Genomic DNA, 15,409 nt, shown 5'->3' with positions numbered 1-15,409 from the left:
AAGTTCAGACTGGGCAGAGTGGACTGTGAACTCACTCACAGCATACAGCATCGAACCAATAGAAATCACGGTATCATAACATCTCGCACCTGCTTGCTACAACTTCCGGCTGTGTAAATCAGCGAAGCAAATTTGCCTTAGTGAAAGATTTGGGAACACATAAAAATGACCGACTTCGTATGGAATGTCAAGAATGGGGATTTGATTCAAGTGAAAAAGGATATTGAACAGGTTTGTTATATTTCAAGTAATACAAATAGATATAAACCTTAGGGTGGATGCTAGTCACTCCCACCATGACTCACGTCCAAAGGACCTCGGCTCCTGGTTAATTGTACGAAAACAAAAAATGGATATTTGCAACCGGCTCAGGAGTACTGAAATCAAATCTATTTGCAAAACTTGAATCTGTTGCCAACAAACTATGATACCATTAGCTTATTGTTAAAAGCAGACAATTACGCGTGTAACCTTTTTCAATGATTTGCTCATATTTGAAATGGTATGATTTATTTCAGTTAATTGTCACTCATTCTGACATGTTCTTTTATTTTCCTACTTTGCAAACATTATTAAGCCTTCAATGTATTTTGTTCATTATACGTTTTTTTTTTTTTTTAAAAAAAAATTGAAACCGTACATTAACAGACGAAATGTCATTACTATCATTTCAATGTCATTTCATATTCGCACACCTCTCCCGATTTTTTTTAACACCCATCCTCAATTTAAAAGCGAAAAGCACCCAGAATATAACAGTAAAATGCACAGAACTGTGTAATTTCATTCATCAGTTTATAATTAGATTGTTACTCGGTGGTCCCTAATAGCGTCAACTTGGCGTATCAAACCAGATGGAAATACTTGATGTAAACAACCAGAGAGACCGCTCACTGCCCTTCTCTGGTTTCTAGAACACTCCAGCTCTGTAAAAACTGTCATCTGCATCCAAGATTTGCAGTGTCTAGTTTTAATATCTATAAACAAAATTGAGAACTCTTGTGTAATTGTGTTTAAAGAGATGTAACTCCAAAATTGATGGAATTACTGAGATTATTAATGAGGTAACATCACATCTTTTGCTTGAGAACATAGACTTGCCCATACAAATATGGTGACTGTGTTACTAAAGAAACTTGTGTTTAATTGAAAATGTCAACAACTTGACATTGTTTTGGACATCCTGGCGATAGGTTAAAAATTATTAATTGATGAATGAAATGACTAAGCTTTGTGCATTTATTATATCCATGCTTTCTGTTAAAATATGTTAAGGGATACAGACAGATAGGAGAAGTGTGAACATTACAGGTCTGTCGCTTTGAACTTGGGAGAGTTTTATATTATATTTGCATATTTTTTTATATTAATCTTTTGCTTGTTTTAAACTGACGTTTTTGTTAGTGAAAATAACTTTGTTAGCATTTGTTAAAAGAAACCACATGACCTTGTCAAATTAGATTGGGTACACATGTTTGGAACCATGTGAAAATGACCTAGTTAGACATTTGTGCTGTTAAAGTGAATCTTGCATATCTTTTTTCTTTTAACTTTTGGGATTTAGTTTTTTTGGGGTCTGAATCTGTGGTATATAGGTTTCAAAACAAAAAAATGATCTTATTTAATGCTTTGTACATTTTAACATTTTCTTACTTTTATTTTCATATAATTGTATGTAGTCATAAGCATATACCAAGTTTGTTTTTCAAAGTGGTTTTGGGGAATATTTGGTGGATACGTGTATAAAGCAGGGTAAATTTGAAGCTTTTACATTGCCATTCAAGATACACCAGCATGTATGCAGGGCCGTCACAAGCTTGCACTGGTTGAAATGTTCCCTGTCAAGTGGTACCTTGGAAAAACAAAATACTAAACAATGGAGCCCTGGTGGTCACCTGTATTGCCTGACCCATATGAGACCCAGAATGTGTGTTCTTCTTGCATCATTATTGAAATCATCAGTGTCCTTAGCGGGCTAGATTCTGTGTTCATGCTTTAATTTCTGGTCTTATTTCCAAGTTAAAAACAAACCCAAAACTATACTTTTAGGAAACACTAGCAACTTAACTATCATACATCATTCCCGGCAGTTCTTTATTAAAGAGGTCGCAGTATGATTTTAATTTTAAAAATTAAGCTCTGCGATAAAACATCAGTCCCACTGACACTAATAAGAGGTTATGTTCTGTTGACCTTTCACTTCTTGAATTAAATTACAACTTTTACATTTATGAAAGTGATAGTGTCATTTGGAACATGTCATTTTAATGATGACTCTCCCTAACACAAAGTGAAAATGTCATTTGGAACATGTCCTTTTTTAATTGAATCTCCCTGACACAAAGCGAAAATGCCTTTTGGAACATGTTATTTTTAAAGATGACTCTCTCTATAACAAAGTGTAATGCTTTATCTTATAAGTTAAAAAAAATAAATGGATTGTAAATTCCAAAGGTTTGGCAGAACTTTTATCAATATCTGTTAGATGAACTTATTATAAGTAGATAAGAATTTTAATCAGATTGAGTGTCATTTTTATCAAGATCAGCTAGGTAAGTGAATGTATTGCTAATTTGTTCATCTTGAAAGCTTTCGTTTTTATTGCAGTATATTGTGAACATTAACGAAAATGAATGTAGAATTAGGTAAATGACATGCCATTGTGTATCTATTCAAACTACAGCACAAGGGCTATGGCATGACCCAGAGGCCAGTGTTGCAGGTGTATTTGTTTCATTGTGCCCAATGTGTGTATGGTTAAAGTGTGTGAGCATGATAGTTTCCAGGACATGACACAATGACACATTTCATACCCTTGTGGCATTATCCAGGGCCTGTTGGATGCATGAGCAATCATCCGATGGCTCAGAGTGATTTGTTAAGCAGATTTGTTTGTGTTCATGAGAAATAAAGAATATTAACTGGGGTGGGGGAGAATAAATTTATATTCAGTTGTTCAAGCCAGGAAAACCTTCTGAATAGACTAGATACTGTCAAATCACCTGTACTGTTGTTGCATGGCCACATGCAAAAATTCACTGTGCTGTCTTTTCAGAGATGGCTGACTGTTATACAATGTTTTCTCATTTCTCTTGAATATGCACAAACCTACTTAATGTATTGTGAGCACAAGTAAAATTGTATCAGAATGTTGACTCTGGATGAATAATGTGTGAACCAATCTGATTTTCTCTTCCAAACAATTACTTGTTTGATTGATGTAAGATCATTTCCACCGATTTATAACAACTGTTTTCATTGGCTCATTGTTGACTTATTATTGCTTATGCACATTCATGAGAAAAAAGGAACTCTTATTGCAAGTAGCTTGAGTGAAAAGAGCATGTTGCAGATGTTACTAACAGCTTGCGACGATGCACCTATTTTACTGCTCTGGTAGCCAAAATAGTTAGTGTGTCCGCCTTGCCAAGTCATACCAAAGACTTATTTTAAAAAATGGTGCTTGCATCTGCCTCACTTGCTGCTCAGAATTAAGAGATTAGTTTTAGGACTGGTCAGTTTGGTGTCAGGATAATGTGACTGGGTGGAACATGATGCTACATGTCTGTGGCATGATGCCCCAGTGCTAGACATCACTATAAACTGCCACACTGCAGATGTCGTAGCAATATGACTAAACTTGTTAAAGCTACGTTAAAAATCTAAAACACACACACATGCATACACAATTTACCTTTATGGAAAAAATGTAGGTCATTGTGACCTGCCTTGTAATTTCCTCTCAGACCGACTGGAAGACAAAAAAGATGGGAATTATGTTGGCCTGTTCTTCTGTGCATCTGTCTGTCAGTAATAAAGTATATTTTCTCCTACACTGTTAAAGATATAAATCTGAAACTTTGGGATATGGAAGGGTGGGGGTGTAGATGTGCACCAATCTGACTAAAATCAGATCTCCACTGTCCTGTGTGAAGGTCTGAAAGTGACCACTTAGGGGTCAAATTCTGGTGAACTTTTGAGTTAGCCAATGGAAATGCAGCTTTCAGAAATTGGAAAGTGAATCAGATCGATAAGCACACACTAATGCTCTTCGGCTATACTGTTCGTCTCCCAAACACAAAGGTATAAGACTTCCCCTCATTATCTGATAAAATTAGCGATTATGGTAATAACATATGTCACCAGGACATGACTCCTAAGTGGTTGCTGTCAGATCTTCATGTAAGACAGTGGAGATCTGATTTTAATCAGATTGGATGTGCATGGCAGTTTTATAACTTTGAATGACCCTTGAGGGTGAAGCTAGTGGGTGTAAGGAAGGAAATCTTGATTTCTTTAGCATTGTAGATGAAGATCTTAAAGTTGTCATATGTCGGGGCATGGGTATAAAATGTGTGATGGGCTTTATGTTATTAGCTATATTGGTCACAGACCAGAAGATCCTATGGGATGGTCTTGTGTCTGTTTCCTACAATCGTCCATCCATTAGCACTAGTTTAAGACCCCTACTTTGAGGATTGTCATGAAACTTTATGTGTATATTCTTCCCCCTGTTTAGTTTGTCCTAAAGGTCTCACTGGACAGTTTATCTGGTGATCTGCTGGAATGGCAGTAGTACTTGAGAAAATTCCACAGTCATGTGTACTTGGGTCCAATGCCATTGTTGATACAGACCAAGGGCAATTATGGTTAATTAGAGAAATGAATAATTTTGGATGTTCAATAGCCTGTTATGAGTACAGTATCTTACCTTTCTCAAATCCAACCGTGACTGATTAAAGTTAGATTGTAAATGTAAAAACAAGTTTTGTCCAAACAAGTACATTAGTTTTTGGTGTAGATGTTTTCAGCTGATAGCTGCTGATTTTTTTTCTCCAATTTTTATCGTAATTATAATTTTTGTGATTTTGATTTTTGGGTCCATAGTGCTGCTGCATTATATCCAGAACTGTGTTTTAGCAAAGTGCATTATAATGGGGGAGAGCTTACACATCCATTATGGTCACCACAGTAGCCAACTTGAAAATCTTGTTACTGGTATTACTACTTCTGAATGAAAAGTTGTATCAGCATGGAATTGTTACTTAGTTGGTCCTGAGTGAAGATGAGGCCAATTGGACTGAAACTATGCCATAGTGAACATATATGTATTGAAAATCTTGTCACTAATTTTTCCAGACTGGATGGTCATATCAACATAAAGTTTTCATCAAAAAATGGCATCTAGTTTGTGTAAAATGAAAATTGTGATGATTTCACATGTGCCTCATTTTTGAAACTCTTATCACTGAATGATATCAGAGATGATTTCAACACTCAGCAGTTGAAAAGAAGGCAGTGTCTTACCAGGTGTTTTGAATTCTAGGATTAGACAGTAGAGCATCAGTCTCTTCAAGGGACTCTTGTATCCTTTGATTTTGCAGAAGGAGCAGCTGATGCTTCCTCTGGGTCAAAACTTGAAAGCTGCAGAGATCCCCACCCAATAACCATTTACAAGTTTGAAGAATGTGTGGATATGCAGAAATACTAGGCCCTTGCTCATACTTGGAATCTGCTCTGATAGATTCATGTGCATCAGATATGGCCAGGGATCACTTTTTCATAGCTCCCTCAGTGGTAATTATAGACAGGATTTACAGTATTATGAATTTTGTTGTTTGGTCACATTCTAAAATGTTCTTTCATTGACCTTTACAAATATTAAACACTTTGTAATTATTTTGCTTATGTTTTATCCTTTGAGAAGTAGTCCTTGAAATCATAAATTAAAGAAGGAATATCATAAATATCAAAATCCCAAATTTCTCGTGAAATTCCAGATTCTTTGATGAAGATTTCCATGTTTGATTTTGTGAATCGTTAAAGATATAGAATTTCTACAGAGAAACAAATGTTGGTGACATTCAATTTTATGGATTTTATTTCTAAAATATCGTTATCTTTTCTTTTTCAGGGCTGTGATGTTAATGCGATGTTTGAAGGAAGGTACCCTATACACTACGCAGCTGATTATGGGCAAACGGAAGTGATTAGGTGTTTGGTTGACCATGGTGCTCAGATTGATGTGTGTAACCGCTTACTTTCACAGTCTTGTTTGTTGAAGCAATGATATATGATAATGATATAATAAGTATTTGAATAAAAATATATTTTTGGTGGGGGAGGGAGTTATATTACCATATTAAAGTTATTGGAGGTCTTGGCACTGAAGAGTTCCTGCTTCCAAAACTTCCGTATGTGGTCTTTGACTCCCGGTTTTCAAATATCTTTTGGATGAACAGTTTTCTGTGTAAGCATGTTTGCAGAAATGTTGCCCAGAATTTCCTTTTTTTTAAAATTTGTATTAACAACTCTGTTAAGTGGATTTTATCTTATTAGATCCCCACCATAAGGTGCAGCATATCACATTTTGAGGTACATACTCCATTCATCTGTCTGTTCTCATGTTCCTTTCTTAAAAAAAAACTAGATTTTTCTAACATCTACCATTACCATACTTTGTAAATTGATTGTATTTGGGGTGAGGAAGACATATTTTGATTTTGGGGTCAAAAGGATAGAGGTCAAGGTCATTGAATGAAAGAATACATGGTTTCTACATGATAGCTTTAGTTCAGCATGACAGACCTGGACTAAAATTTGTGAATTACTATGTACTTAGAATAATTTAGAAGCCTTTTCATTATAGATTAAAAAGGTTCAAGGTCACTTTGCCAGAAAAATATCAAAACGGTTTATTCACATTTCTCTTCATGACATTTTTCTTTTAGCACAGTTGTAGATGGCTTACACTTTGGGTAACAAAAGAAGGCTATTGATTTAGGAATCAAAAGGTCAAAGGTCAAGATCATTAACATAAAGAAGAAAAATGGTTTTTGCTTAGCTTTAGTTTTAGACCGTTCACCATGACCAGAGTTTGTGGAGGGCTTGTAAGTTAGAAAATTATATTTTGGGGCCAAAGTCATGGTAAGTGGAATAATAAAATATTGTCATTTTGTAATAGGTTTAGTTAAAGACCATATACTTTCTTCAGAAAGATCAAGATCAGTAATCAGTAATTTGGTCATTGGACAGACAGTCATGATAACTGGTACATAATGATCACTGGTAGCTAGCCAATATTATATGGACATGGGGGAGGGGTTTATAATATACTGTATAATCTATTTGTATTTTCTTAATTTATAATGTTTGCAAGACTGCTGTGTATTTGACACATCATTTAGAACTATTTTTGGGAATTAAAACTACAAAGTTTTCCTGCCTGTCGTTTCAGTGCATTTATACTTTTTTTATTGATTAGCATGGATTTTCTTTGGTTTTAGTGGAATAATTTATATACCATTTGTATTTGCCCAAAAGTCAAGTTCAAATGCTAATAACATAGACCATGATCTTCTGTCACATAATGCAGTGTAGAACAGGTTCTCTTTGTTTTTGTTGTACTAATTACTCCTCAGAAACTGCATACATCCAGATCTGCAGTAACATTTTGCGACAAAGGATCTGGGTAAGTGCAGATTATGATTGGGCTCTGCTTACAAGTGATTATACATGGTACATGAAATTGTGTGCACTTTGATTTTGGTACATATTGGTGACTTCTAAATTTTCTTACATTTAGTATAAATTATGGTGCCATTTTTATCAGAATATTACTGTTCAACATTCAGAAATGATAATGCTTGATACATGTAAATGTTCACAAGATTATGTCAGACATTGGTTCCACCACCCAGAAGAAAAAATGATACCAGTTGGGTTAAAATATAATTCATTTTGATGGTTAATTATGGAACAAATGATATATAGTTTATGATATATATTACAGGTGAAAGATAAACATGGAATTACACCGATATTAGCAGCAGTTTGGGAGGGACATACAGAAAGTGTCAAACTGTTACTAGAAAAGGTTGGTACAGCTGTTTTAATTCACAAGTACAAATTTGAAGTTGCCCCCCTAAAACGTTTATTACCTCACCTGGATATAAGGCCAGATGAACTTATGGTACGACTAAGCATCTGTCAAGCATTTGTCAACAATTGCTATTTTAAACTTTGAAGAAAAGACACTATATCAGTTTGGACAAGTTCTGGCATTGTAGCTTGAATGGCTTCCAGAATTATTTGTGCAGTTGATTCCAATCTGCCATCAAAATTGGCATAACCAAAATAGTAAAAACTCGTTTGACATCTTCAAAATAATCTCTCAATGGTATTTGGAAAGATTTGACAGGGGACATCCTGGTAGGAAGGCTGTTCGAGTTTGTACAGAGGTAGCCATTCCAACTTCAAATGTGACTACTGTTGATAACAAAAGAAGAATCTTTAAATTACTTCTCCAAAATTGCTGAAAAGAATTTGACCAAAAATCACAGAAAGGATCCTGACATGCAGACCTTTAAAGTTTATACAGATTATCTATCTGACAGAAAACATCCTGGCACATGAAATTAGTAACAGTGATCCCAATCCACCATCAAATGTGGTCACTATTATGAAAAAATTGAAATATCTTTAAATGAATTATCAAAACAAAAAACACAAACAAACGGCAGGGTACAATTTGACATAATCTGCCAGAATCATGGCATAGAAGGCAGTCAAGTTTGTGCATTGGTTTGCCATCAAATATGGCCACCATTACTAAAAATGAAAAAACTTTCAAAGGCTTCTTCCAAGCTGTTAAACAAAATATGATCGTATTTGACAGAAAACATGCTGACATGAAAACCTTTTAAATTTGTACAAATGATGCCGATCTGCCATCAAATGTGGTCACTGTTACTACGGTAGACAATTCTGGAAGTGTCTTTTTCTCTTCTGCTATTGCTAGCTCATCAGCAAAAACAGAAATCACCTCACAAAAATCCATTAAAGTTGATAGAATTGTCTTTATACATGTGTAGATAACACGGGTAGACTTTTATACTTTTTCAGCAAGCTTTGCTGTTTTATTAATATTTTACTGTTTTAACTTTGACTTTTTTTAACAGCCTTGACAGATTTTACACGAGTTGACTGGAAAATTAAATTTGGTAACCATGTGAAGATGCTGATGGCCTGATCATGTTTTTGTGCAGATAAAATCAATCTTGCTTGTTTTATCACTTTTTTACGAATGTGTTTCACTTTCTCTTGGCTGAAATTGGGGTTTATGGATTTTAAAAACAAAAATTTATTTATTTTATATCTCATGCCTTTTTTATTTATCCCTTTTTTGTTGTCAAATACTTTGTAATTATTATCGTGTACCATATGTGCTTTTTGGAAGTGTTTACTTGCAACATTTTCTGGAAAATTTGGGGAGGTAAATGTTAAGTTTCTGAGCTGCTGTTCATGATTTGAAAGAGTTTATTTGCAGCATTTTCTCAAGAAAATTTGAGGAGTCGAACTTTAAGTTTCTGTCAAGCTGTTCCTGATATTTACATAAATTTTTTCTACAGTACATGGATCATGGATTTCAGAAAGTCCGTGTTTCTTTTCGTGAAATTAATCATTTAGTGATGTTGGCTGTCATGGAGTGGATATATTGTATACTTGTAACGGAACAGTGAGGTCAGCTTATGACGGATCAGGAGATCTGCAAAATTTGGTCAGGAGTTATGACATCATAAGGGGGAAGATTTTCATATGACACATCTTTCCAAGTACTGAAGCAGGATAGATAGTACATGTACATGTTTGTATTTACAATACAGCCACTATTTTTTTTGCAGTAGAGCCACTCTTCTTTTAAAACAGTTTCACTGTTTTTATGCATACTTCACTAAGCACATGCTGTATTCTTTTACCTGCAGTAAAAAAAAATTATTATATACTTAAGTGTGAAAGATAGAGACCTACTGGCAAAAAAATTCATATTTTTTCCATTCCTATATTTTCACATGTGAAAAATATATTCTTATATGAAAATATAAGATTTCCCATCATGCCATGTGATGCTTGATTGTGTGTGACTATAAAAGTTGTACCTGCAACAACAAAAATCAATACTTTGCGAGATAGAACAAATAAATAGAAATTGCCTTACATTCAGACATGGAAATTAATCTCTGATAAAGAAATCTGATTAGATGCCACTCACATCGCTTTGAAGTTATTTCTCCTTACTTTCTTGACAACAGTGACAAACCCACTGTTATGCATTGCAGAATTGTACTTTCATTGTTTTCAGATAGGGTCAGATAGTTTACAAAATGACATGGATGTAATTTATGTGATAGGTCAACCCAATCCTACTGCTTTCTTAAGTAATGTATATTTATATAATCTACAGATAGGGTCAAATAGTTTACAAAATGACAAGGATGTAATTTATTGTGATAGGTCAGCCCAATCCTACTGCTTTCTTAAGTAATGTATATTTATATGATCTAGAGATAGGGTCAAATAGTTTACAAAATGACAAGGATCTAATTTATTGTGATAGGTCAACCCAATCCTACTGCTTTCTTAAACAGTGTATATTTATATGATCTTGAGATAGGGTCAAATAGTTTACAAAATGACAAGGATGTAATTTATTGTGATAGGTCAGCCCAATCCTACTGCTTTCTGTATATTTATATGATCAGGATATGAATGTGAGGTGAATTTACAAAAAGGGGGTGGGGATGAGTATGTTAACTGGAAGAGTGAGTTTAATTTTCTAAACTTCGATTCTGGAGCAAGTTTGGTATATAACAAAACAAATGTTTTCTTTTCCTGCTTTAATACAGAATAATATATATCACCTTGTGATACCAAAAAATGAAACATTTTAACATGTGGCTTTGCCACTCATTAAAATATCATGTTCTTGCCACATAATGAGATATATCCGGTATTAATGTCAGAAAATATCCTTGATGTACTGACAGTAGAGATGGTTTGGTCAGCTGAGGAGTTTAACATGTTCAAATTAATGGTGAAAGTAATGAAATAATTTCAATAGTTTTGGTTGGAGTTCAACATCTTTAATTTATTTTAAGCTGATGCTGATACTGCTTCATTGGGACAATACATTCTTTAAGTTAACATGGCACATACTGCAGAACTATTCCTGTCTGTGAAGCGAACAATATTTTATTATCAGTTTAGTTAAGAACTTGTTAGATTTTGACCCTTTTAAGAAGTTGTTGTGAATGCAGATAAAACATTTTGTCAGTGTGAAACCAGTTATCTTTTGATTTTTGATTCACGATTTAATTTATTGTCCTCATAGACCAGAAGAACTGATGTGATAGTCTGATGTCTATTGTATGTCGTCCAGCATCTGTCCATCAATTAGCACAAGTTTGATACTTCTTAACTACTGGGAGGATTGCCTCAGAACCTTGCACACACGTTCATCCCAAGGTCTTGTAGGTCGTTGCTTGGACATCTAATCTGACCACCACAATGGCCATCTCGAAAGCGTTGTTTTTGCTACTCTTCCAGAACAGATGATCATATCAACATGGGGTTTTTACTGAAAGACTTCTGTTTTGTCTAGTTGGTCTTAAATGAAAATGGTGCCAATCTTGTGTCTAATATAGCATCCACAGCAGCCATCTTGAAAATTCATAAAACTGCTCCTGATAAATGAATGGTCTTATCAACATTGGGTTTTCACAGACTTGCTCTTTTGGTCATGGTGTCAAGTTGGTCCTGAATAAAAATAGTTTTGATCTGATGCCCAATAGTTCCATCATGATCTGATGCCCAATAGTTTCACCATGATCTGATGCCCAATAGTTTCACCATGATCTGATGCCCAATAGTTCTGTCATGATCTGATGCCCAATAGTTTCACCATGATCTGATGCCCAACAGTTCCATCATGATCTGATGCCCAGTAGTTCACCATGATCTGATGCCCAATAGTTCATCATGATCTGATGCCCAATCATCATTGCTCGACTCCTGTATGGAAAGTCATATCTTGAAAATATTGTCGTCTTTACTTTTGTCCAAATGGATGACTATATCAACATAGGGATTTCATTAGTAAACTTTTTATGATGCCTAGTTGGTTTGAAAACATAGTGATGCCAGTCAAACATCCAATATGGCTGCCATTATGACATGGGGGTTTTCATTAAAGACTTATAACAATGTCCGTTTTGTCCAAAATTAAAATGGTACCAAGTTGACATCTATTTCGTATACCACAGCAGCTAATTTGAAAATCTTGTTTATGGTGAAGAATATCAGGGATGTTTTTAACACTCAGCAGTTAAAAGGAACAAATGGTCTTATCTTGAATTGTTGGAAATTCTTTTCACCCGGTAGAACAGCTATCCCTTCATGGGACTCATTAAAGAAAGGAATTTCCCATGTTTTCTTCACTAGTTATCCTGGTTATATAAAATGAGCCTTGTATGTCTTTGGTATTGTTAAAATAACTTTTTATTCCTTTTTCTTTATATTGATGGATGTAATTTGGGATATAGAGTATACAGCTTGGCCTTACTTCAGATGTGCACCTTACTGAAAATAGCTAGCTTATTTTTACTCCAAGACATCAATGGTAAATTGGAAGAAATTGAGCAATAGCTGTTTTTCCTTTTTATATATTTTACAATTCGTTCATTGCAATTTCAGAAGCTATTGTTGTCTAATCTGGCAAGATCAATTGTTCAGGTTAGTTTTTGCAGCACATGGTAGCAAACATTTTATTATGAGTCTGTATTAGATATTGAATAGTGTCCGTAATTACCACATGTAAAGAAATTTCAGGTACTGTACATGAAAGTAGCATAGAGGTATGCCAACATTCTCTGTTTGGACAACTTCACCTTATATAGATCCCTGTCTCATAAGTACATACTTACTGTAGAGCGTTACCTATTCTTTTGCTTAGTAAACAAGAGGTCAACGTGAATCACTTGTACTACTAGTAATTTTAACGTTCTCATTTTCTTTTTTTAGGGAGCAAAGAAAAATGGTAAAGCACCAGATGGGTCCTCATATATAGATTGTGCAGAATCAGATGAAATCAAGGCGTTGTTAAAATGACTTCTATAACGAGCATTTTAGATATTTCACTTTTGTACATTACCATAGCAACCATGATATTGAATGCATGTTTCTGGTGAACCTGGACACACCTATGTGAAGCTGTTTTGGTTGTATCATAAATGTATATAATAATAACAATGTATATCATGGGGACCAATACTGCTTGGTGCAGTGAATACATATTACAAAGAGAAATAATTAAAGAGACACTACGATACTACTGTGTAACAGGTCACACGATAGCCAGCCATGCAGTTACCAGGCAGTGATTTATCCATATTGAATAATCTGTATCAATACAATGTCCCCGGATGACAATATATTCTTTAAATTCATATGAATGTAGTTTATTCTGATGGTCCCTTGTTTTTTTGATACATGGTTGATAAAGTGATTTCCTCATTGATATAAAATTTGAAATGGGTTTTAAACACCTTGTATTTGGATTTTTGATTTCATAAAAATATTACCGGTCACATAATTTGCGTTTTTCTTATGCTCACCATTATAAATAAAAGACTCATTTTTCTGGTTGCATTTCTTAAAGTCCTGATCACAATGTATGCAATTTGTTATATCAGTTTTGAAGATTTAAATCAGTTTTAAGCAATATGCGTGTAGCTGGTTGCGTGTACTCTGCTTTGGCAAGTAGAGGAACATAGCAACCAGTTTTTTGTTTTTGTGTTCATGCATCTTAAAAACTCAGAAGGTTTGTAGGTTTTTAAAATTTATTTCTAAGACATATTTCTGTATATTGAAAATATTTTTAGTGCAAACAATACAAGCAGTTGTAAAGATTACAAGTTTTTCATGGTTTTGCAAGTATCGATGATGTTTTTATATCTTAAGATTTGTCTCCTTCGCTCATCAGTTCCACATTGAATTGACTGGTGGATTAAATTTGTTATGGCTTGGAGTAGATCTCAAACGTCCATAGAAGAGAGCTGGATTCAGAAGTGCAAGATATTGTAGGAACGTTTTTTTTTTAATTTAAAAAAATGGTTGTAATTGCAAAATAAGTATACAGTGCAGAGCTTTATTGGTTCGATAAAAATATATTTTTAGAAAATGAAAGAATTTCTCGTCATCAGTAATAGAAAAATGTGATAGATTGCTTGCTTGGTTTGAAGTACTGACCAGTGTTCAGTAATTTTGATATTCAGTGTCAGTTAACAAAACTTGGTAGTTATTTCTTTTTGTGCATTGTTTTTGGATTTGTATAGCAGCTTTAACAATTTGAGTCATATTACGATGTCTGCAGTTTGGCAGTTTATAGTTATGTTTAGCACTGGGGCATCGTGCTGCAGACATGTGGCATCATGTCCCACCCTGTCACATTGTCCTGGCTCCAGGCCAACAAGTTCTAACACTAACCTGTTAATGTTGAGCACCAAGCAAGGCAGGTTAGATGGTCACTTCATCATAAATACAATATATAAAAAGCTTCCATATATAATATTCTGTCCACCTGTCAGCATATATACTAGAGGTCTGGAATATATATTATTGCAAGTGATTTATAATAATCCTACGACATGAAGAAAATATTAAAGCTGAACATACTTCAACCTAGAAATATTGGCCAGGAATTTATTTTCGTGAATAAGATTAATTTGTAATCCATTGAAACCCATCCATAAAATATAATCGAGACTGCATAACAGTGTCTTGTTGAGGCGTTTTGTTTGTAGAGGTTAAGTATGATAATAGGTACATTAATGTCCTTTCTAAGCAGGTATCCATTAGATAAAGCCATCTGCAAAGACTTAATAATAATAAAAAAGACTGGCCAGTGACAAATTTAAAGATAAAATACATCATTGTTTGGAAATTGGGACTAATTTTTCTTCATTGACACTTGGTTGTTTCTTGGTCTTTCTTGCCAAATTTGGATCCAGATTAACAGCTGATAAATTGCTATATACATGAGAATTTCTTGTTTTAGGACAGACTTTCAGGTAAAGAACTTTTAAATTTGATGTGAAACAGGTACCATATAATTCACACAATTTTGTACAAGAGATATAAATGTGATATTATACTGAAATAAATAAATGAATATAATATTTTGCTTCCCATTGGTCTTGAATTTGAATAGTTCTATGAATTGCTTTTTGTTTTTCTATGCAAAAAGAGTTGTCAAATTCAGTTTTGATTTTTTAGTTTATTTCTTGGAAACCTGTTAAGTTTGAAAGGTAAATTCATCAAGAGATCTACTTGGCGCTTGCAATAAATCAGTCAGTCACATACTTTTTCGTTAATTTGGGTTCAGCAAGGCATAGACAGCAGATCCTGTATTATCTTGATCAGCTGTCTTGCAATCCTCCAACTTCAGTAAACTTGTGGCTTCTGACTGCCTGTACTTTTAACCTTGAACAGCATAGTGTTGTCAAAGACTTGGTTTGCAACTCGATATTGACAAGACCTTCAAATTAATTTGATTTTCAGCATGCCAGAACAT

General features: G+C 34.3%; 1 protein-coding gene across 1 annotated transcript; it reads left to right on the top strand.

Annotated features, from left to right (window-relative positions):
- The first annotated feature begins 67 nt into the window (after positions 1 to 67).
- LOC149785319 (myotrophin-like) lies at positions 68 to 15,017 on the top strand. Its single transcript, XM_089979217.1, has 4 exons — positions 68 to 231; positions 5,915 to 6,025; positions 7,793 to 7,876; positions 12,859 to 15,017. Exons 1-4 carry the CDS (start codon positions 166 to 168, stop codon positions 12,943 to 12,945), a joined length of 348 nt encoding a protein of 115 aa, XP_089835343.1. The 5' UTR covers positions 68 to 165; the 3' UTR covers positions 12,946 to 15,017.
- The last annotated feature ends 392 nt before the right edge of the window (positions 15,018 to 15,409 follow it).

This window comes from Sinohyriopsis cumingii, chromosome 13 (assembly GCF_028554795.1).
Source record: "Sinohyriopsis cumingii isolate HCF-2022 chromosome 13, ASM2855479v2, whole genome shotgun sequence".
NCBI lineage: Eukaryota > Metazoa > Mollusca > Bivalvia > Unionida > Unionidae > Sinohyriopsis > Sinohyriopsis cumingii.
This window is presented reverse-complemented; position numbering and strand designations above follow the sequence as displayed.